At 40.1% G+C, this 23,839-nt stretch overlaps 1 protein-coding gene across 1 annotated transcript in view; it reads left to right on the top strand.

Moving 5' to 3' along the window:
* Window positions 1-22,751, top strand: part of dscaml1 (Down syndrome cell adhesion molecule like 1) — a 79,110-nt gene extending 56,359 nt beyond the window's left edge. The window contains exons 4-8 of the mRNA XM_082181179.1: window positions 15,110-15,256; window positions 15,651-15,929; window positions 17,726-18,001; window positions 18,606-18,895; window positions 22,526-22,751. Coding sequence (XP_082037305.1) covers window positions 15,110-15,256; window positions 15,651-15,929; window positions 17,726-18,001; window positions 18,606-18,895; window positions 22,526-22,600 — 1,067 coding nt within the window. The 3' untranslated portion in view covers window positions 22,601-22,751. The remainder of the gene's footprint in view (window positions 1-15,109; window positions 15,257-15,650; window positions 15,930-17,725; window positions 18,002-18,605; window positions 18,896-22,525) is intronic.
* Window positions 22,752-23,839: the final 1,088 nt, after the last annotated feature.

Below are 23,839 nucleotides of genomic sequence, written 5' to 3'. Positions count from 1 at the left end.
AGACCACACTGGCTGCAAAATAAAAAAATTGCTGCCGCTAGGGTGCGTCTAGATTTCTAGGCTAAGTAATTTTACTCCTTAAACTTAGTTATTTGCCAAGGCAACATTTATAACTTTCATTTAGTTTAAGTTTTTCATCTAAAATGTATATTTTATGTTATTTCATCTTTATTTCAATGAACAATTTTGTTTAAATAGATTTTGTTTTAGTTAACTATATCATAACCCTGGTGTCAGCCTAAAAAAACCCCATTATTTCTGCTTACCTGGTCTGCTTATTGGTTTGACTTAAAATGTCAGAGAATGTCGTAATAGAAAAGCTGTATTTAGATACATCATTTGTGTTCCTGGAAGTTGTTAGAATTTTGAAATGCATGTCCTTTTCAGCATTATTATCTTCTTTTAAGAATATGTTTTAAAGTGTAGCTTCTTCTCCCTGTCATCACTTCTCCTCTGTCTTTATGCTATTTTTATGCCGGCACACTAAACTCTTGGGTCCTCAGTATGCTAGAGTGTGGATAGGTCAGAAATCTTGCCCTTCAGTAGAGGTCCCGGTGCTCTGGTAATGATTATCTGTTGACAAATGTGATGAATGCTGGAAGTGCCTGAACCCAAACAACCGTGAGGAAGAATGCGAGAGAAAAATCCAATATGTCCAAGGAGAGAAACCTCATAAAGAAGGAGTGGCATATGGAGATGGAGATATTCCCTCTGCCACCCCCTCCCTCCATCTCTCCCGCCTTTTTTCCATGCCTGTCGCTCTGATGAATATCATCCATGTTCAGATCCACTGCAATCTTTCTTTCCCTCATTCCCTTGCTGCATCACCTGACCTCACCTCCAACTGTTCATTGTCCATCCATTCTCCATTGTTAGAGTTCTAAACTCAGTGACCATGATTTTGCCAAATAGGACATGTTCCTGGATCAACATTCCTCTGAATGAAAAATCAGACATGTCAGTCCAAACAAATGATAATAACTACTAAATTAGAGAAAAATGAGGCAGCTCATGAAATTGTGTCAGTTTTGGTGTAATATTTACTAAAATATGAACTTTTAATCTTGTTTTAACACTATTGTGTGCAGAAAACCACATAATGACCTCAAGAAGAGAAAAATATCAGATTTTGAATATATAAGCACTATATAAGCTGTACCCTACAGTCTATTATAGACAAGTGCATGTGTGCAATCTGTTCAAGAATGGAAACACTCTTTATTAATGAGCTTTTATCCATTAAGGACATACATTTCTAGCTGGGTTGCCAGGTTTGCGTAACAAAACCAGCCCAATTGCTATTCAGAACCCACCCAATCTCGACCAAAACTAGCACAATAATAATCGGGTAAAAATAAATTTGGTACTTGAAATTTTGGTGTAAATATAGTTGGTAAAAATGTTGTTCATGCACCAACCCGAGCCCAAAGGCTATCCATATCCCTCAACAAAACCCTAATATCTAATTGGTTGATGTTGATCCAAAAAAGCATCCTACTTGGCAAAATCACAGTCTTTTAGTTCAAGCATATGCTGCATCACGGATGCCATTTTAGCTTGTCTCACACCAGCATCTCACAACAGACCTCATAGTAAACCATCCCAGTTCTGTCTTCAATCTGGCTCTGAAATAACAGAATGCTTTAAGAAAAAGCTCAAAAAGCTGATAACGATAGTATGGCTTTACTTGTGTTCTGACAGTACGGTGATCAAGAGAGATGTGTTACACTACACTCGTTGTTATAGTTAGGTTTCCTCTAATTTATGCCTATTCACAGCTCTCACCTGCTAAGGCAGAAATGTTGTAATCAGTGCATAAAAAGGAGATTGGCCTCCAGTTCTGAAAGGATTTTTGATTAGGGCTGTTATGCGACATGGTGTTGCCAGAGAAACGCATCATCAGACAGGCCGTGAACGCTTGAAGGGGGCTCACATGCAAACCATCAACACTCAGCTGCTTAACAGACACAACTGTCAATGTGCTCATCGCAACTCAACTTCTGTTCTCAAAATTGAGGATTTAGTTAAGTGTGTTTTTTTCGCAATCTCAGCAGAAATGTTTTAAATAAATAAATGTTCAAAAAGAAGGCTAAAGGACCAACGCATTATCAGGGCAATTCGTAACTATTTTACGTTTTGGCTAATTGGTTGTACGATCTCATTTTCGTACGATCCATTACCGGTTGGGTGTAAGTGTGGACATTAACATCAAAGTCCCCATTCAGTCAATACTTTTATCCCTTAAAAGTCATCCCTGATGATCAAAATGTCATGCCATAAAATAGCTTGAATGCAACTCTACAGCCTTTCTTCATTTAGTACACGTGGAATCATGAATATGCTAATTAGTCCACTCAATCACAGCAGCTTGGACTACCTGCTCCACTCTGTCAACTGTAAACGCGACACATTTTACAACGCAAATATTGGTTAAATTCAGCCATATATGTTTGAACATATATGTTCATTTTTAAAACATTCAGATTACTCTGTTAGTTCATGTTAACTAATGTTAACAAATTGAACCTTATTGTAAAATGTTACCCATTTAATAGTCTTTCAGTAATTGATAATTGGCATATAGATAGTAGATGATTGGAATTTGAATTTGTTTTTGGATCTTTCTCTCAAGAATTGTTTTTTGTTTTTTGTTTTTTGTTTTTTGTTTTTTGTTTTTTGTTTTTTGTTTTTGGAATCCCAAAACATGAACACGCATCACTGGAAACAATCCAGCTGCATGTTTTCCAAAGGCATTGTTCTTCTCAAGTGAATGCACTTAGCTGTTCTTGGACGGTCATGTGTTTGCTGTGGTGCACATGAACTGATGTTTAAATGGATAGTCTATGCATTTTGAATGCTACGCATTTTGCTTCTTGTAGAGCAAGTGATTTTTGTATTTATAGTGTATGTAAAAGTGTGTGTGGTGTGTATGTTTGCATCCCAGTAAAGGGATGGAGGACACACATTAGCTGTGCCATAGCAGATGTCACCAGGCACATGGTGCATGGCTCATAAATTATAAAGTCACCCCTCTCTCCCTCCCCCATTACATTTGCCTCATCTCATCTCTTTCCCCTTTTTTCACTCCTCCATCTCCCCTCCTCAAATCTCTTCTTCTCTCTGTTTCTTGCCACCAGGGTCATGTTCATTTGCCTGTTGGTCGGTCTAGTATTCAGGTTTCTTAGAGTGAGTAAATTTTTACGTTGACTGCTATTTTGCACACTTTCTGTCCTAAATAGTAATAATAAAAATGTTTTATTATTTAGGACAGAAAGTGTGCAAATTGTTTTATTTTTTTTTACAGTTTTCCATGGAAACATAACATGGATTTTTGTACACTACCGTTTAAAAGTTTGGGTTTGGCAATATTTTTCATGTTTTAAAAGTCTCTCATGCTCACCAAGGCGGCATTTATTTGATTAATAATACAGTAAAACTATAAAGTTAAATATTATTACAATTTAAAATGACTTTTCTAAGTACTTTTAAATATATTTTAAAATGTAAGGTAAATAAATAAAAAAATCTTAAAAGAAAGGAAGCGCTGAAAAAAATAACAATGTACCAAAATTCCCTCACAGCCTTTACCTTTTGCATAAAGCTAAATATAGCTGAGAGACTTTTACCTGAATGTCAGTGCTTTTATTTTTTATTTTCCACATGACTTCTTTCTCCATCTTTTTCTTTGTCATCTTCTGTTTCTGCTTTCCTTCGCAGAAGCTTTAGCCAAACTTCCCCATGGAGTCACTGTCAAGAAAAACTCTTCTGCATATTAAAGTAGTTATGAAGAATATGTAAAGTTATGATTTATAGCTCCCCTTTCTTTCCTCCTTTAATTCTTTCATTCTTTCTTTATCTTTCTTGTGTTTTCTCTATCCCATCCCCCTGTGTTGTATGCTGTTTACTGATTATAGTGGCATTGGTTAAATTGGGGCAGAGCATGAGGCATCGATGCAGAAGAGACAGTGATGCAGACAGGATTCTGCCACACTGACTCTCTCTCTCTCTCTCTCTCTCTCTCTCTCTCTCTCTCTCTCTCTCTCTCTCTCTCTCTCTCTCTCTCTCTCTCTCGCACACACACACGCAGACTGTTCTGCTCTTTCTCTCTCTCTGTGTCATGTGCAATCTTTTGGCCCCTGGGCCTTAGCTGAGGGGACACCAAGTGCCTCACTACAACATCTGTTGCCAGAGTGCCTAAAACATAAACTCCCTTTCTCTTTTTTATTTGTTTCTGTTTTTCCTTTACTATCTTTTGATACAGTGGCCCCAGAAGTTGTGGCCAGTGTTCTCACAGTCATGAAAAACCTGGAAATATTTGGAAATTTAGGGATTTCTTTTTTTTGGGGGGGGGGGGGGGGGGGGGGGGGGGAGTCATGGTAGTTAATACTTTCCGTAGTGAATAATATACATTTTAGTTGCTTTCATTTTTATTTAATTACATGTTTTTATTTATTTTTTGCCTTCATCAAAAAGGTTAGGAAACATAATAATGTACAAAAGTCACAAAGCTAGTGGCATTTAGTTTAACAAACGTTTTTTTGTTTGAATTTCTGGCAACCACAGCTGCCAGTTTTTCTTCTTCTGTATTTTAAAGTATTTGGACAGACTTTTCAAATAAAAAATAAATAAATAAAAAATCACAAAATGAAGTTGGTTAGCTTTCTAAAAACAAAACAACTACTATTCTTATTATTTTTATTATATTAGTATTATTATATCCTTGAGAACTTGTCAGACTCTGTGGAACATGTTTTATTGTTAATATCATGAACTGTGCTTACTCTTCTAAGACATCTGTGTAAACTTGAGGTGAGCTGACCTTTATACATCCACTAAAAATTACCTTGAGACCAGAACATTTCTAGAGTAATTTATTTTCAATGTAATTGTTTTATTATGTATGTGTGATTTAAGTGTCTGAATACGTTTTAGGCTGGTGTTTGTGGAAGAATGCACATAAGCAAATGTGAAAAAGCAGTCATACACCTGTTTAGAGGTTTTACTCAATTTAAAACATCTTTTAAATCTTAAATAAATAAAAAATCAGCAAACGTAATCACAAACCTAAGGAAGAAGCAGTGCAGTTCTCCGTGAGTGATGTTTTGGCGCTCTTGCCTCAGTGTAGGAGTCACAGCCAGGCCAAACTTTCCTTGGCGAGACTCTGTATTGATTTGTGTGGGAATGGCCAGTGTGTAATGTGTGTATGTGCGTGTGTGTTTATGCCTTGTATTCTGCACATTCAGCCTACAGATTTAAGTCAACCTCACCGACAATTCCTACATCAATCATTGTCTGTTACACACATGCACCTTACAGCTTCATCTCATCTTGAGTGCAACAGGCCTGGTTAGTTTATTAATAATTGATTTTCTGGCAAGATATTTAACAGCAAACACAGATGCGTTTTTTTGCTTTTGCCTGGTTTGCTCATTCTTTCCTCCAGACTGCAGATAATCTGCTCATGTTTGGTAGTGTTAGTTCTCTTTGGTGATGTTCATTAGATATGAATTTCTTATTTCTGCTTCTTAAGGCCCGTGTCCATATCAATTATCAATGAGCCTTAATTATTAAACGAGGAGACTCACAAAAGGACTGCAAATGTGTTTGGATTTTGTCAACCGTTTTTACGTGTGTGTTTGAAGACATGACAGCATGGAAGAAGAATAACACAAGATCTCTTTAATATCTCAATGGTTTAATATCTCCAAGACAACAATGACATTAAATGGAGAGAAAAAGGAGAAGTCTCTGTAGGGGGGGAAAAAGGAACCTCACATGTCTCCTCTACACTTTAAAAAAAAATAAAAGGTACTTTTTTGACATTGATGGTTCCATAAAGAACATTTAACATCCATGGAAACTTTCCATTGTACAAAAGGTTGTTTATAGAGGGAAATGTTTCTTTAGATTTTCAAATTGTTCTTCAGACTAAGATAAAATGGTAAAAGGTTCTTTGGAGAACCCAAAAATTGTTCTATGGCATTGCTGTCACCCTTTCAGAAAATATCTCAAACTGTGCTCAAAATATTAGGAGACCTCTAACTGAGACCTATATAAAAGAGCAACCTACAGGGATGGATAATACAATTTAGCACATAAAAAAAAAAAAAAATCCCATTTTCTTCTCTCAGTTTCATTCTCTCTTGTCTTTTTTTCCTAGTCTTTTGGCATCTACTTCCTCCAGTGGTGGTGTTCCTGTTAAGGCCTCTCTTGTTGTCCTTCCCCTTCCTTTTTTGCTCCTTTCTTTCACATTGTGCCCCTTGAATATTTATTCTAATTAGGCTGCTGAGTATGGGAGAGGCTTTAACCAGCACCGGCAGAGAGAGAGAATGAATGTATATATACATTCTGTGTGTGTGTGTGTGTGTGTGTGTGTGTGTGTGTGTGTGTGTGTGTGTGTGTGTGTGTGTGTGTGTGTGTGTGTGTGTGTGTGTGTGTGTGTGTGTGTGTGTGTGTGTGTGTGTGTGTGTGTGTGTGTGTGTGTGTGTGTGTGTGTGTGTGTATGTCTGTGTGTGTGTGTTGACTTATTATTTTCAGACATAAGCGGTGGTTGAGGTTGAACATGGGTTTCACAATTTCCCACTGTATGAAACTAAGAGAGAGAGGGATAGAAGGAGGAGGGAAAAGAGCGGCAGCTGGCATTTGACGGTGAAGCATGCCTTTTTAATGAGCATATTAGTCCTCCACAAACCCACTCTCCTCCAACCATTGCACAGAGAAAGAGAGAGAGAGATCGAGGGGAGGGAATGTAAGAAGGGTGTGGTGGAAAATAATATAGTGAAGTGAAGGGTCAAGAGGTGGAAGTCTGTTGGAAATGAGGAGGGTTTGGAAAAAGGAGAAAATAAGAGAAAACCCAAAATGTACCTGTAGAATGAAGAATCACTGCAATCACTTTAATAATATTGTGTAAGGTAAATGGAAACTTTTGCTTCAGTTGAAACGTAAATGGAAAATTCACCCCAACATTTTTATTTTGTCTTTCCTAATATGTTTAAAAACTTTAATGTTCCACAGAAAGAAAGAAAATAATGCAGATTTGAAATTAGATGTGGGTGAGTAAATGATAGGCTTTCAATTTTGGGGTGAAATTGTCCTTTAAGAAGCTGAAATCTCCCATACAGGTGCGTTTCTTGAACAGTAAGATGTTCTTCTTGGAACCTTACACAGTTGCAACCTCCAACCTCATAGAGAGGTGGAGACCGGTAATTCTGTAGCTTCATGAGCTGGCCTTTAGATATGACAAACATCCTCACAACCTTACATCAAGCATCCCAGACACAACTTTTGCATTGTCATTGAGAGCCTGCAAGGTGTCAGGCGTCTTTTATCAAACTATGCTTCTATTATTACAAGACACTTCAGGCTGCTTGTTCTCTCTGCTTTGAATGTGAATAGAGCTGAAATGAAGGAGAGATATCATTCATAAGTGTAGATAGTGAAAGGGGGGCCACTGAAGGAATGAGTGGCTATTGTCGGAGGGTGTAGATGTCCTATTGTCAGGCGCTGAGTAATTCTTTTGCGGCCAAGAGAAAGCAGAAGAAAAGAAATGATGGTGGCGGTGAGAGGTGGAGCAGAAGAAAGTGAGAGCGAGGGGGGTATTGATTCTGCCGGAGCTCTGTTCATTCCCATTCATGCTCCAGTCAGATACTTCAGTTAATACAGGCCTTAAGATTTATCAGGATGGGTGTTTTATTGCAGTTCAATCTTAATTACTTCCTCAACAACACACACACACACCACACTCTGGGCAAATGTTCATTAATGTGCATGGCTACACTGCAGTGTGTGGTAATTTTGTGTTTGCAGATGTGAAGAGACGATAGATAGATAGATAGATAGATAGATAGATAGATAGATAGATAGATAGATAGATAGATAGATAGATAGATAGATAGATAGATAGATAGATAGATAGATAGATAGATAGATAGATAGATAGATGGATGGATGGATGGATGGATGGATGGATGGATGGATGGATGGATGGATGGATGGATGGATGGATGGATGACAGGCAGATATAGTATCACAGATTCCACCTCCATTTCCCTCTTCCCTCTTGCTTTATGACTTAGCAGGTAGCTGTTTTTGTCCTCTGCAGTTAGTAAATGTTTGTGTCACTGTTGCTGGGTTGGGTTTTGCGGCCATGTACCATATGTCACATTACTATTTAATTTGTTCTGTGCGTATCCACAGCGACCCTTTGGGCATCTCCATGGCCTGGTGTAACATGATGTGGCATTGTGAGGTTGGGATTTGTGCGGTGTTGTATTTTGTTGGCGTATACCTCCGTTCTGTTGTTTCTATGTAAAAGGGATTGTGTTGTGGACAGCCGCACTTTCGGAAACTGTCCAAGGTGCTGGTCTGGAGCAGCTGTGTTAGATACACTACTAGCAGTTCTAAAGTTGTGAGTGTGTGTCGGTGCTGTCCTTGGTGCTGAAATTATTTGACACTATATAAATACTCTCTCCTCACATGGCTCATTTTTGTAAAGTTACCCTGACCATCTCCTGTTTCCACTAATTTAAGCCTTTATTCTTCATGAATCAGGCTGAAGACAGATTTGAAGGTTACATCGCAGTTTGTAAGTCACCAAAATGCAATTAGATCGCCCACACTTAGCCAGTCATACACGATTATTTACACTCCTTTTGTGGCGGTGTATGTGCGTATGCATGTGTAATTATGTATGTGTGAACAGCATTGATATCAAAAGCAAATTAGGTTTATCGGGGTGACTCCGCTCTGACCTTGGCGATGCAATGATGGCGGAATCGTACACACACACACTCTCACACACATGTTGTGGCCAGAAGAACACATGTTTATAGTTGAACTCTCCACACTCAGCAATGTTTTATGCCTGCCCCCCGTGTCCTGTCATTAGGACGAACCAGGACGGAGTAGGCACTCGGATGAATACTAACATGCATGCATGGATTACATGGGGGACATCTGGCTCTTTATTTGACATTTTGACCTTTCTGATTCTCAGAAAGTGAATTCAAAAGTCTGTCTTAGTATTTTATGTAATCTAGTAAGGCTTTGTTGTGTTTCACATTAAAACAATTGGGTTTTGTGTTGTTTAATGTTATCAGTGCTGTAAAATAGAAGGATTTAATAGGTGACTTCTCGGAGATGTACATATTCCACTATAGATCATAGAGGTCTTCAAGTCACAATCCAGATCAGCAGCCCTAAAACTGCTACAAACACATTTAATACCCTTGAGGAACATTTTGTTTATGTCTGTTTTCAAAGAATGCATTTTGAGTTGCACACAGACTTGCATGAACACATACTGTCAGGACAGAGAATGTGGGACAACTTATATCAGATAGCTAAAGTTTTTAAAAGAGAGGCTGCATTCAATCTGTCAGTGTTTGGGATTGACAACTGCATTTACATACAGACGTGAGTAACAAAATATCCTGTTAACACAAAAGCTCACAATATGTCTCAAACACTATATGTATAATTGGAAGTCAAGTGTTTTATTTGTGGCGACATCCATAAAACGGCAAAGTCTTAAAACAGATGACATGACAAGAGTCCAATCAAATCTTAATTAACCAACTGCAGGGTCAGATCTCAAAACTGATGCGACCTTCTGATAAAACCTTCAAATGACATACAACTTGTGTATATGTCTCTATAAGACTGTATGATATAAGAATGTTGCTCAGTCTGTTTCCGTCCACACAAAAAACGTTGGTCCCCCGAAAAAAACATTTGCTGAAAATTTACAAGTGTGAGTTTGGTTATAGAATGCTGATATCACTCAACCGTAAATACCTGAACTGTGTGTGAACACAACTGTATTAAGGATTCAAATACAGGAATGATAATCGTATTCGTGCTGCTGTGTGAACATGGCCATAGAGATCACCCACACAGATGTAATTGAGGTTCTCAAGAAGAGTGAGCCGGAACGTTGGAGTATGGAGACGAGGAGAACAGCGGGAGCCAGTGCAACTACAGAACTCAGGCTGAAGTTGGACAAGAGTGGGTGGGAAGGAAAGAGTGACAGCAGGGAAGTGGAAGAAGTAGGTGAAGGAAAAGGCACAATAAATGTGTGGTGCATTGGTTGAAGAAATATGCTTCCTTATCTAAATGTAACTGCAAGTTCTTTGAGCACACTATATGTGAATAAAGTCAGAGCTACTGGGCTTTAGGCATGACATGCAGTGGAGCATCTGCAGCCCCTTCGGTCATGACTATATTTATAATGTAGTACACCTGTAGTGCCTTTACTGCATTGCTAAAATGATACCCTCACAACATAAATAAAATAAGGGCACATCTGAAAAATCTTTAAGTGCTGCCCTTCCACTAGAAGATATACAGTATGTAAACTAAAGTTAATAGTTTGCCTCTAACTCTGTGTCTAAACCAGGCGCAACAGCTCGAGGCTGTCTACACTCAAAAGTTCCAAATCCATTGGTTCTGTTGTCAAAAGTAGCGCAAAAGCTTGGAGTATGTCAGAAATATGGTGAAGATATGGTGTAAGGGTGCTGTTAAGCAGGTGTTTCACATTAACGATGTTTGACCAATCAACATCCATGTTCAGAACTGTCCATTGTATTATAACTGAGCTTGACACTTGACATTACATATATCCAGCATTAGGGTCCATCAGGTGTATAAAGGGTGCTTTGTTGTAAGACAAGGGCAGGCGAGCAGGAACTAGTGTCATCTTTGGAAACACCATATCGTGTCAAGGAAGATTTGGTTGAGGCTTTCTTACTAAATCAGCAGTGCAGTGCGTTTTTGAGCGTGACTGTTTCTGTGGAAGGAAGAAAAAAGAGTCAACAGCAGAATTTTTTTCGCTTCATCTTTCCTTCTCTGTCCCATCACCAACTGTCTTCCTTCACTTGGTGACATTGTTTTTAATCTTTGATTCCCTCTAGCTCTCTCAGCTCTCTTGATTTTTGTCAGCTCTCCTTCGTTAACCATATTCTGCATCGAAATGACGTTGAGTCCCGCCCGCGGCCAATCAGAGCCCTGGCTGGCCTGTCTCTCCGTGTGCCAGGCTCTCCGTGCGTGCCCTGGTAGCCCGTTTGTGGCTTAACGAACAAACGAATGTTAGCATCCCCACCGTTTACTCCCCTCCTCGCCAGCCTTCCCATCATCCCTCCCTCCTTCTCTCGCTATGTTTTTGCACATGCCACCGCAGCGCCCCCTAACCCACGTCACGTGAGCGCAGGGGCCCTAGCAACAGTGAGAGAGAGAGAGAGAGAGAGAGAGGGAAAAGTGGAGCGAGAGAGGGAAAGAGGGAGGGGGAAGAGACGCAGAGCATTAATAAGTAATGGGCCGAACAGTTTGAAACCCGGTCCTCGTTAGCATTGCAGCGGCGCCATCATTTGCATGGGAGCTCCTAGAGCAAATTCAACAACAGCCCACACCCCTCTTTTTTTCTCTCTCCCTCCATCTTCATGTGTCTATCGTTCTGTCATCATGCATTCTCCTTCTGTCGCTCTCTCTCGATCTCTTTTTATTTGTGATATTTTGGTATTGCTTTCCTCTCATCTCGTGCGCGTCTTCTTCCTCTTTTCCCTTCTGTTGTCGTTCTGTCGTTCTCCGCCTCTACCTCAGAGTACCCTGGCATTCGTGCATTTCAATTGTATTTTTTGTTGTTGTTCTATTTTCCACACTATTGTGTATTTCACATTACTATTCATATCCCATCATACTCTGTTTCTTTTTACCTTGAAAAGGATGGCAGGAAAATGGCGGCTTTACTTCCGGTAGGGTTTTATTTTTAGACCGGATCTTTCTCAGCTGCACTGTGCTGAGAGAGCGAGAGAGTTTTCCTGCCCTCCTGACATCCCGTAACAAAAAATACACATTTTCCAACATGTATACAAACCTCTTTTCTCTTTATGTGTGTGTGCGTGTGTTTCTCTGGCCTTTGGGAGTCTGTGTAGAGTGAGATGTAACTGGAAGGTTGCCATGCTCCACACATAAATCCAATTCCACAATTTTTTTTCTTCTTTCGGTCTGACATGATGCCCCAGGCTGCCCACGCTACACACTCCAGCACTACCACAGAACCGTGTATGTGTGTGGTACACTCAAGCCCTTGTTTTAGACAGACCTTACATGCCCCCCCTCTAATCCTTCATACACACACACACCTCAAGGCGAAGGAAGACTAGACAAGAATTGATCCGCACTCCCAAACAGAACTGATCGCAAGGAGACGTGGGACTAATATGTGCATAACTCTGTCTGTCTCTCTTTTAATCCATCAATCTCCATTTTTTATTCTGTACACCCAACGGGTCACTTCTTGCGTGAAAACAAATGTCTTATGTAAAGTCACACACACATGCACGACATACACAGGTTTTCTTTAAAGCATAAATCAATACTCAAATAAAGGAATCCACTTATTTTAAGTAGCAGATGTGCAACTGTGGTGCTCATATGGGAAATGTGGGTTTGAATATGGCTTGCAACATTTCCCTCCTCAGCCCCCCCAAAAATTAAGATATGGTGAAAAAGAGATATGGAGAAAATGAGTGGAAGAAAATAAAAATGGAGGGAGTATGGAGTGATTTTACCATCACGTCATTTAAAACCTTGATGACACCTAACCCAAATTAAAGGTGATGTTTTCTGAAAATATTTGTTGTACGTTGATCTGAAATCTCAAATTTTGAGACCTCAAGGTGGCAATTTCGTACAATACGATAAAATAATAATAATTTAAAAAAAACATGAAGTTCCACCCCTAAACCTAACCCTCAGTGGGACAGATCGTACAAAAATTTACAAAAAGAGATTGTATGAATTCTTATGAATTTGCTACCGTTTGCCTAAATGTACAATAGTTATGATAGTTGCCATGAAACAGTGTTGACTGATCATCACACAAATCTATAGTTAAAGTTTGTGAAGTGAAATGTAGCACATCATGTGGAAAACTTTGTTTTGTTTTTTGTTTTTGTTTTTTGGTATAGAAAAGAGCAGTTTGTATAGAATAGAACAGTGTGAACTTTACTCAAAATATCTCCTTTTGTGTTCTTCAGAAGAAACCAGTGGACAACATAAGTAAATGATGACAGAATTTACATTTTTGGGTGAAATAACTGTTTAATATTTCACTTCATTTGTGCAAATTATACAGCTAAGGGGTAAAAAAAAAAAAAATGAAGGCAGAGTGAAAAAGAAAAATTGCGAGAAAGGGAGACCTTGTATCCCTGGTTGCTGATATTTAATTTACCAGTCTTCACAATGAGAAAGATCCAAGTGACTGCGATTAAACCAAAATTACTCACTGACTACCTCTCTTTCTCTCGCTCTCTCTCCCTCCCTGGTCTCTCGCTCTGGGTGAAATGTTGTGACAGCGTTGCGCTGATGTTGTAGGGGGTTAAAGTCACCAAGTGCATATTATCCTGTAAGGCTTAATATGCAGGTTGGAGCGCGAGGGCCGACTCTTAAATTACAGTTTGCTGGGCCTAGCACTCAGCGTGACAACAATACCTACACAGACACTGTGTCTATTCACACGTACAGTATGCTTGTGCTTAGCTGTCATACAAATATTCATTCAGCAATACATTTTTGTGACGCAAATAATCACACATCTATACACACACACACACAATTTTGAGCACACATACTTCATTTTATTGCCTTATCACATGGCCATGACATTCACACAGACACACGCTGAATTTATCTTTGTTTCCAGCCATTGTCTTTGTTTGTCTCTAGCTACTATCTGCATGTCTGTGTGTGTGTGTGTGTGTGAGCTGCTTGTTATAGTGATGGAGTGTGTGTGTGGGCTGCCGAGTCAAGCCTGTCCTCTCCGCTTTCATAAATCTGCGTTGGATGAAGCTCTCGAGCCATAAAACGCATCGATCGCCATCCTTCACACACACACATGCTCTTCCCACTGGGTAATCCTGCTTTCTGTAGGAACGTTGTGTCTTGTTGAGTGAGTTTTGAATGCACAAGTTTGTCATAATATAAATGGATAAACAAGATAGTCAACTAATGATACCTCAGCATAAATATATATAGTCTAAACACATCTTCATGTTTTTTAATGAGTCACAGTGTGGATATGACTCCAGATGTTGACCTATAGCTGAAGGTGTGGTCTTAAAGTGTGCTTATATATGTGTTTGTGTCAGACTTGTGTTTTGTGAGTTTTACATTTCCAGTCCAGTTAGTTTTCTCATAACGGAGCGGTTGGCCTAATCCACATGCCTTGCCTGCCTGGAGAAAGTAGGACACACACAGGGACTGACTGACTGTTCTCACACACTGACATACTTTACTGTTGTTATTGTGACCAGTGATGTGCAGTTTAGCAGAACACAGACAAACTCTTCTTTTTTTCTTTTTTTTTTTTTACTCTACGCATACACATTTTATTGCTCGTAGGTTGCTCTTTCATAGCTCATGGGACTTCTCAGTTATGTTTCAATTATTAACTTAGGTGTTTAGATGTTTCTGAGGATGTTGCCCTCCGTGAGAAACAATATAGATACAGATCTCTATATAGTGTCCATAAAAATTCTGCCTAACTATGAAATCACACACAATGACCACAAAAAAACACATATCATCAAACATCTTATTTGATTTGAATAAGAAGGACTGAAAAGGAAGGAGAAACATTTATCAACCACTTCTGGCTTCTGGGTGAGTGCTGCAATGTAAAATATGGCCTTCATGGATGTATAGATAAATCAGAGTGGAGTCAGGCCTCACTGATGTGAAATGAACGTGACAGTAATATACTGTTACAATAACATACACATCAAATATTTGAATCTTAGTCTGTAATGAATGACTTGTTGTCTCCTTCAAAAATTCTTTCATGCATGCTCGTTAGGTTTTGTATGTGGTAACTGGAGACATATTTCTGGACGAATTTGTATCTCAGTGAGCAAGTATTCTTACCAATTATAACGTTGGGATTTTTTTTATAAAATCTGTGACTGACTGAATTCAATTCCTGTGGTTGAAGATTTGCACATAAAGTTGGTACTGAAGGGACTTTTTGAATCATGTGGCTTCAGTGTTTTCTATTAATTTGTGGGGCAGTGAAATTCATGTGCACATGTTTATATCTCCTCTTCTCTGTCTTCAGGTAACAGGTTTTTCCTGACATCATATGGGGCCCTCTACATATCTGACGTTCAGAAAGAGGACGCCCTCTCTACATACCGCTGCATCACCAAGCACAAATACAGCGGAGAAACCAGGCAGAGCAATGGGGCTCGTCTCTCTGTGCTGGGTGAGTATGAGGGTTTGTGTGGGTGTGTTGGGCAATTGACATCTTTGTCATTTTTGTCAATCATAGTCTACGAACCATATTTTCGTAAATGGTTTTGTTACTGTCTTAAATGTGATTCTTTGAGAAGTAACATTAAGATTCTAATTTATGTCATTGGTATTTAAAGGGATTATATTCTACATTTTTAATTGTATATTTTTTCCCTCAAGGCCGCTTATGATTTAAGTTAAGGGATTTTGCAGAAAAAAATGTTGTAATTTGTTCAAACATGAGCATTTTCTACTTTTACTCAGACCATTAGAATTAATCAGGCAGTTTTGCTACTGTACCCTTAAGATGTATGTTTGTAAATTGTTGTTGTAATTAGATATTATTGCTTTCTCTCTTTCCTTAGACCCCACTGAATCCCCGCCTTCTGTGATGGACAGTTTCCAGTCAGGAGAGGTACAAGTGGGGCGCAGCATAGAGTTGCCCTGCATCGCCTCCGGGTACCCCAACCCTACCATCCGCTGGCTGAAGGATGGGAGGCCGCTTCCTGCTGACTCCCGCTGGACGCGGCGACTGACCGGCCTCACAATCAGCGATCTCCGCCTGGAAGACTCCGGAAACTACATCTGTGAAGTCACCAACAGCTTTGGCTCCAAAGAGGTCACAGGACACCTTAATGTCATCGGTAAGGAAATAAAATAGGAAATAAAGGGAAAGAGGGGAGTGACAAAAAGGACTAGTGGTAGGGCAGGAGTAAATTACATAAAACATCACCATTATACTTTTGTTGAGGGAAAAATGCAAGTTTTTAAAAAGTTACAAGCTATCTTCACCCTTTAATTTTTAGATATGTTCTTGGATCAACATCCTTGTTCGTCCTGGAACCACGTTCCTGAACTTGGATTTTATGGTTAGGCATAGGGATAGGGCTGTGGTTGGAGCTTCAACACCATTCTTATGAGCCTGGGGTTAGGGATTATGTTCGTTTGACGAGAATGTTCTTTCAACATGTACAGTATACTTGGCAAAATCTTATCATCCTTTTCACTGGTTTCATCAAAAAGGACATGTTTCTGAATCAACTTGTTGGTCCTTGGACAACATTCCTATCAAACAGTCATAATTATGCATAGGGATAGAGCTGTGGTTAGGCTTAGTAAGAGTAGGATTAGAACTATGTTTGTTTAACTGAAATGTTGTTCCAAAACTAACAGAAGATATAGGAACGTGCAACTTCAAAGTAATAGCCCACCTACTCTATTCCCCAAAGCAGAAACCAAAACCCTGTAGCAGGTGTCCTCATCCTTGGTTCTGGAGATCAACCTTCCTACAGAAAGATCAGTTCTGACATTGCTTTCAATTAACCTGCCTGTGATTTTCAACTGAATCCAATGAACTTGATTTGCTGGCTTAGGTGTGTTGGAGTTGGAACTATAGGAACATGAGGAGTTGAGGACTCTTGCCCCAGAGTTTTGGTTGCCCTATCGAAGTACTCACCATTTGAAGTAGAAGGGTTAACCCAATCATGAAAAAAACCAGGGCCAGTGGATCTGGGTCACTGGTTGGGTGTCAGTTTATGGAGTGATTTATTCGTCCATCTCTTACAAAGTCCTGGAATAGCCAAAACCTTTCATTCAAAGGAGAGGGTCCAGGTCAAGTAGGTGCAACACCATGCCATCGAACCAATCTAATGCCCCTTATCTCCTGTGCAACTGTGTTATAGGGAGAAAGAGATATCGAACAGATTATAGCAGGGAGTGAGTAAGCAAGAAGCACATTTGTGTTTAAGTGATTTTGGCACACTGATAGGCCTCTGCCACCTTCTCTGTGACTTTCAGAGAAAGCAATATGAGAGGACAGGAAGACTGTTGTGGCCTCTCCAGTCTGACCCCTGTTTTACCAGAAATGGGTGTATGTGCAGACATGGGGAGGGATCTTAGACCAGTGGGGTGGTATTAGCTGGAGTCTTAATGTGAAAAGAAGAGGGGAATAAAAGAATGGGAGGTGGGGTGGACATTTGGACTTTTAGCCAGTGGGCACATCACACCAGTGTGCTCACACAGATTCTGACAGGACAGGAGGAGAGGAGGGCACACACAAATACATACATACCCCCACACACACACACACACACACACACCATCATGCACAAAGGCCTCCAGCACATAACACCAGCTGCCTTATTGCTCACTGACATTTTCTCTCGCTCTCTCCATCCATCTATCTATCTATCTATCTATCTATCTATCTATCTATCTATCTATCTATCTATCTATCTATCTATCTATCTATCTATCTATCTATCTATCTATCTATCTATCTATCTATCTATCTATCTATCTATCTATCTAATCTATCTGTCACAAAAACATAGGACTGATGAGGCACAACATCATTTTAACTTTTGCTCTAAAAGAATATATATTTATTCAAAACTGAACCCTCAGACTCAAAAACCTCTCTCTCTCTCTTTCTCCACAGAGCCTCTGAGAGTCACTTTATCCCCCAAGAACCTGAAAACAGGCATCAGCAGCACAGTGATTCTTTCATGTGCTGTTCAGGGCTCGCCCCACTTTACCGTCTCCTGGTTCCGCAACACAGAACCCATCGTGCCCGACCAGCACTTCTCCATCCAGGGTGCCCACAACGAGACACTCTTCATCACGGCAGCCCAGAAAAGACACTCAGGGGCATATCAGTGCTTTGCCACCCGCAAGGGTCAGACCGCACAGGACTTCTCCATCATATTGCTTGAGGGTGAGTGGATAATGGGACGGCGCTGAAGGTTGTGGTTCGGATTCTAACTCTGCATTGGTTAAATACATTTTTTTGCATCAAAGTTCCAAAATTAGATTACTATTATTTTTATAATAGTCCTACACAGGCATGACACGACAAGTTTCCAGTAACAGGAACTTTTGCTGTTCAAAATGAACATGAAATACTGCACAACACAAATGCATAACAGTTTATCAGAATATATTTGGTTTTTAATTTACAGAAACAGAAAGGAACCAAGCATCTGGAAAAATTAAGAGCAGATCCCTAGTGATCTGTAAAAATCTGGATCAAGTAAACTTGCATTTTACGGTTTTAAAATTTAAATTTATTGAATGCATTTAAATTTGGTTCAGCATCAAAATTCTGTTTAAAATGATTTGAACAAATTTACTTGCTTTTTTCAGTGTCGTATCTGGTTAGGACACAGTTTTCATAGTGCAATACAGCATTAGTGACATAAAATTTACCGTTTTTGAATCACTCTTGAAAAATGTAGCTGTCCGTATGAAATTTTTCAGCAGTGTGCGTTTCAAAGATTATGAAGTCTTCTATCTGTATTGCTCTCTCTTTTTCCTGTCAGACGGCACGCCACGGATCGTCTCGTCTTTCAGTGAGCGCGTGGTAGCCCCTGGCGAGCCATTCTCTCTCATGTGTGCAGCCAAAGGCGCCCCTCCCCCCACCATCACCTGGACGCTGGACGACGAGCCGGTAGCGCGGGACTCGGCGCACCGGGCCAGCCAGTACACGCTCTCCGACGGCTCCACTGTCTCGCACGTGAATGTCACCAACCCCCAGATCCGCGATGGGGGCGTGTACCGCTGCGCCGCACGCAACTCGGCCGGTAGCGCCGAGTACCAAGCGCGCATAAACGTAAGAGGTGCCTGTCTACTTTTCAATCTCAGACGTTTAGGGTTATAACCCGCCACCTCCCCGACCCCTGACCCCTGAACTCCTTCACCTCATCTCAAGTCCAGATGTCATCGCTTCTGATCAACTCAAATGTCACTGTGTGTGTGTGTGGGTGGGGGGGTATGTGTGTGGGTGGAGAGTCTTATGTTGTTTGTTCATCGCAACACTGTCACCTGTGCATTTTCTCATCTTGAACAGCATTCTTTCTACTGTCAGATCATCTGTTTGTGTTCTCTGTATCTTTCCACTTCTCCTGTTCGTCTCTCCATCTGCTGAGTCTTTGTTCCTCTCTTTCACACATACACGGTGTCTCTGTCTCAATGTCGCCGGCTGGCTGGCACACGTGTGGTGTCCTGGCTGTTCTGGGACAGAGTGGAGAGCTGGCAACAGGGAGACGCCATCACGCCAAAGAGAAAAGAGACACGTCAGCTAAGAAACCAGACTGAGAGGAGAAATGGTAGAGAAGGGTAGAAGCGAGGGAAAATACTTTGATTAGAAAAGATAAGAGAAGACAAAAGTGGAGAAAAGAAGAGGCAAAAACTTAAAGAAGAAATGAAGAGGATAGAATCTCAGAGGATAGGAGAGAAGTGGAGCAAAGACAAGATGAGAGGAGAGAAACAACTCAGAGAAGGGGAGGGAAAGGAGAAAAATTACAGGGTATTAGAGGAGCAGAGCAGAGAGCAGTGGAGAAGGAGAGGAGTGTAGAGGTGAGCGGAGAAGTGGAGATAAATTAAGATTAGTGGACAATTTTTTAGATTATATCATAATAAAAGACTAGTTTGGAAAAAAAATTAAGTAGGAATGGAAAACAGAAGTAGTGACAGATTTTTTTTTCATATTATGACGTATTGGGATTTCAATGGACCATAGTCAGGATAACGCCATATCAAACAAGGCTGTGAGGGATAGAATACAGTGTGTTCAATGGATTGTGCTGTTGTTTAACAATAATCTGATTGATCAGCTGAAGAAACGTCTTTCCAAACAAAACGAGAGAAAATTTCCCAAGAAGAGAGAAATAACAGGCCTCAGCTCTGAATATCTTTTTAAAGATCTGATGCCACTTACCTGAAAATTCCAGTAATTATTTCATCCTCAGTTGTGCTTGTTTTGTCAACCCAATACCTTGTAAACAAAGACTTTGTGTCCAGGCAGACAAATAAAACCCAGTGCACCAATCAGATTAGGTTTGCCAGATCGAGACAGTTTTGTGCATAATATGCATCAGACGGTTGGTGAACTGTCTGTGGGCGGTCGGTGGGCGTGCCGTCTGAGTGAGATTGAGTCGTGTTGACAGGCCTGTTGAATTCACCCTCTCTTCCTCTCTCTATCTCTCTGAAATGTTCAGTTATGACATATCTGTCTGCTTTAAGGAGACATGCCAGAACAATCATTGCAGTGAGAATGAGACCCCGTGCCAGGAAGCCACAGTTAGTGCACACACACACTGAATGATCCCAATGCTCATGGACACACTCATATAGTCTTAAAACACCACTGCCTGACTAATACACTCTGACCGCAGTGCGCTCATGAAAACTGACAGCATTGACTTTACCACATACTCTTATCCATCTCACGCACACACATTTATTTTTGAGATGATAGTTTCGCAACACAGTATTTAACAAACACAGACACCCGTGAGCAATAAGGCCCATTCTTCCTGCGAACGTTACAATAGAGTTGCTCAGTTACTGTCTGGATCCTTATCTAAGTTCATACATTCATATATTATGTTTGAGAACAAAAGAAAAATAGAGAAATAGAAAGACAGCCAGAGAATAACTGTGAAGAAGAGAGAAGAGGGATACTGTGCGACAGTCTTCTTGAATAATACATCAGGGTTGACTTGTCAGAGCGGTGACTTCAAAGCACAACGCACGCTGAGCTGAGAGAAAGGGAGAGAGAGCAACAGAAGAAGAGAGATATACGAGGTTGAGGAGTGGGCTGTTAGAGAGGATGAGAATATTTGTGTGCATAAAATCTCCATATGCCCCATCGACGATTTATAAGCCGATCCGCCCTCCATTTTGAGGGAAACAAAATGTCCTTCTACGTCTTCGTACGTCCTTCTACGTCTTCGTACCTTGTGCTTTTGGTTCCTCTTTTTTACACCTAAGCCACCTTGTCTGCTTTTTTCTTTCTGCATCCTCAGGCATTGGCCATTCAAACCTTCATAGTGTTTCACCATCCATTCGTTCGTATACCCCTCCATCCTCGTGTGTGATCTGAGAGCAGAGTCCTGAAGAAAGTCAGCCATGTCTCTTTCCCAAAACAAAGAAAAGAAAACAAACACGAATTGGTCATTATTAACCTTTTCAAATTCGGCGATGACTGTTCTTGCTAGCAAGAACCAGAAGCTGTTAGCATATGCTAATCACATGAAAGGGCATTCGCACTGACAGTGTTTTGCAGCGACAGAGCAAGTTTAGCGATTGTTGGTGATTTGAGGTTACTAGAGAAAAAAATTGTGACAAATTTGAGCAAACTTTATGCAAATGCACAGTGACTACCTGATAGTGGAGCTCACATTATCCATTTCATGAAACTGAAGTCGAGCAGGAACACGTACTAGCAATCAACAGCCTGCTAAAAAATTGCATAAACAAGCCTAAGGTGTTTTTTTGCTGGCCATCAAAACCATCAAAACTGACCAGCTTTAAAACAATCTAACAGCTTAGGCTTATTTAAGCTGTTTTTTCATTAGGTCAGTGCAGTGACTTGGGAAACTCCAACGATTAAATCGATGTCAGTGTGAATGCCGCCTCAGACTTCTACTGACCAGTTCCAATAAAAAGCACAAAAACAGTGTAGAATTACTTTTCAAATTCAGTAGCTATTTAGCATTTAGCTCATCAAACTTATCTGATTTAGCTATTAGCAGACTAACATGGCACAGTTTCATTAAAATAATTCTAAGGCCTCTGCTCTCGCAGTCCTCAATCCTTTAAATGTGTATTTTGGGACGTTGCTATGAAATGTAATGTTGTATTTTCACTCTGCCTACACAAACACATTAGGTTAGTATTTTATTGTTAAGATTACGCCGCACATAGCCTTACCATTAAATCCATTAACTTGGCATATTAATGTAACTGCAGAAACACACCTCATTCAGTTGCTGAATTTATAAAGGCATGGTTTGTGCCTTTGTGCCAAGCTCTGATCAAGGATACGGTACAAGCCACATTGAAACTTTAGATCCACACACCTATTACACCACAATCTGTGCTGTGAAGACCAAGGGCATTCTAACCCCCCTCCTCCCCCTCCACCACTCGCTCTTCTGCTTTCTTCCTCCCACATTTCTCCCTTCTTTACCCAAAATGTCCATGAAAAACCTGGTCTTCCATCTCCCACTCTTTCTCAAATCCTTTTCTTTTACCCTTTTCTATCCGCCACATTCTCCCTCTTTTTTGTCTTCCTTCCTTCCTTCCTTCCTTCCTTCCTTCCTTCCTTCCTTCCTTCCTTCCTTCCTTCCTTCCTTCCTTCCTTCCTTCCTTCCTTCCTTCCTTCCTCTCTCTCTCTCTCTCTCTCTCTCTCTCTCTCTCTCTCTCTTTCTTGCTCTCGCTTTTCTCTCTCTTGCAGGTCCTCCAAGTATCCGGGCCATGCGGAACATCACGGCCGTGGCGGGTCGCAACACTTTTATTAACTGTCGTGTGATTGGTTACCCCTATTACTCCATCAAGTGGTATAAAGATATAGTGCCATTGCCAGACAACCATCGTCAGGTGGTGTACGAGAATGGCACGCTGAAGTTGAGCGATGTGCAGAAGGGAATGGATGAGGGGGCGTATCAGTGCAGTGTGCTCATCCAACCCCAGCTCTCCATCAGCCAGACTGTCTACGTCACAGTCAAAGGTTAGTGCTTACTACCAATTATTTTGGGTACGTTTATGGCCCCTTAAAAAAAAGTCAAAAGGGCAATCTACATTTGATTAAGGACCTATTTATTTACAGGTTTTTAAGTGTAAAAAATTAAAAAAACTTCATAAATATGTTATATCTTTGTTTTGTTTTTTAAGATTTAGTGTGAACTCTTAAATATATTTTAAATATATAGGCTATAACTTTGTGTTTATTAGACATTTTGGATTTAGTATAAAATCCTTCACACAAAATTATTATTATTATTATTATTATTATTATTTATTTTTTTTTTACTTCAGGTATCTTAACTTTGGATATAATTCCCAATGGGCACAAGCACTGTAAAGACCAAACAAATTAATTCTCTAAAACACTAAGTCACTTAAGGCTAATATGGCTATTTATGCAAGCAAAACCACCATCTACTGTAGAGCATCTTTTTTACATAGAGCACATTTTTACATTCACATTTTTTAAAATATAAATCCCATAAAAATTATAACACTTTGCAATAACTCTTTTAGCAGAACAGAGATGCCTCATTAGCGGATGTTTCTATGGGCCGCTATACAGTACGTAAGCCGTCTGCCATATTGGAGCGGTCAAAGCCGGTTCGTGAACATAAAAGAGCAAGTTGACTGTGTGTCTGCAACCATAATTAGACACATGTATGATTATCTATATCTGCAATAGATTTCTGCAGATAATGTTGCTATATCAACACAATACAAGACAAAGGCGTCAGATAACATGACATTAAAAAGTTATCATTGTAAAAGTTGTAAAAACCTGTAATATTGAGTTAATACATAAAAACACAAACTAACACATTCTCACCTGTGAAAGATTTATTCTCACCTCCCATTTATTTGGGAATTTAAATGTCTGCGGTTTCACAACCAGAAGCTGCGCAATTTTGTGGCATTATTGATTCTTACTGTGAGTGACGACACGCTGACAGTTCCAAGATGGCGGGTGCGCCGACGTGTCTTGAGTGGTCGAATGCATCATCTACGCATACACATCTATGGT

The sequence above is a fragment of the Leuciscus leuciscus genome, assembly GCF_965113295.1.
Source record: "Leuciscus leuciscus genome assembly, chromosome: 9".
Lineage (NCBI taxonomy): Eukaryota > Metazoa > Chordata > Actinopteri > Cypriniformes > Leuciscidae > Leuciscus > Leuciscus leuciscus.
The sequence above is the reverse complement of the archived record's forward strand: the minus strand, read 5'-3'. Positions and strand labels throughout refer to the sequence as shown.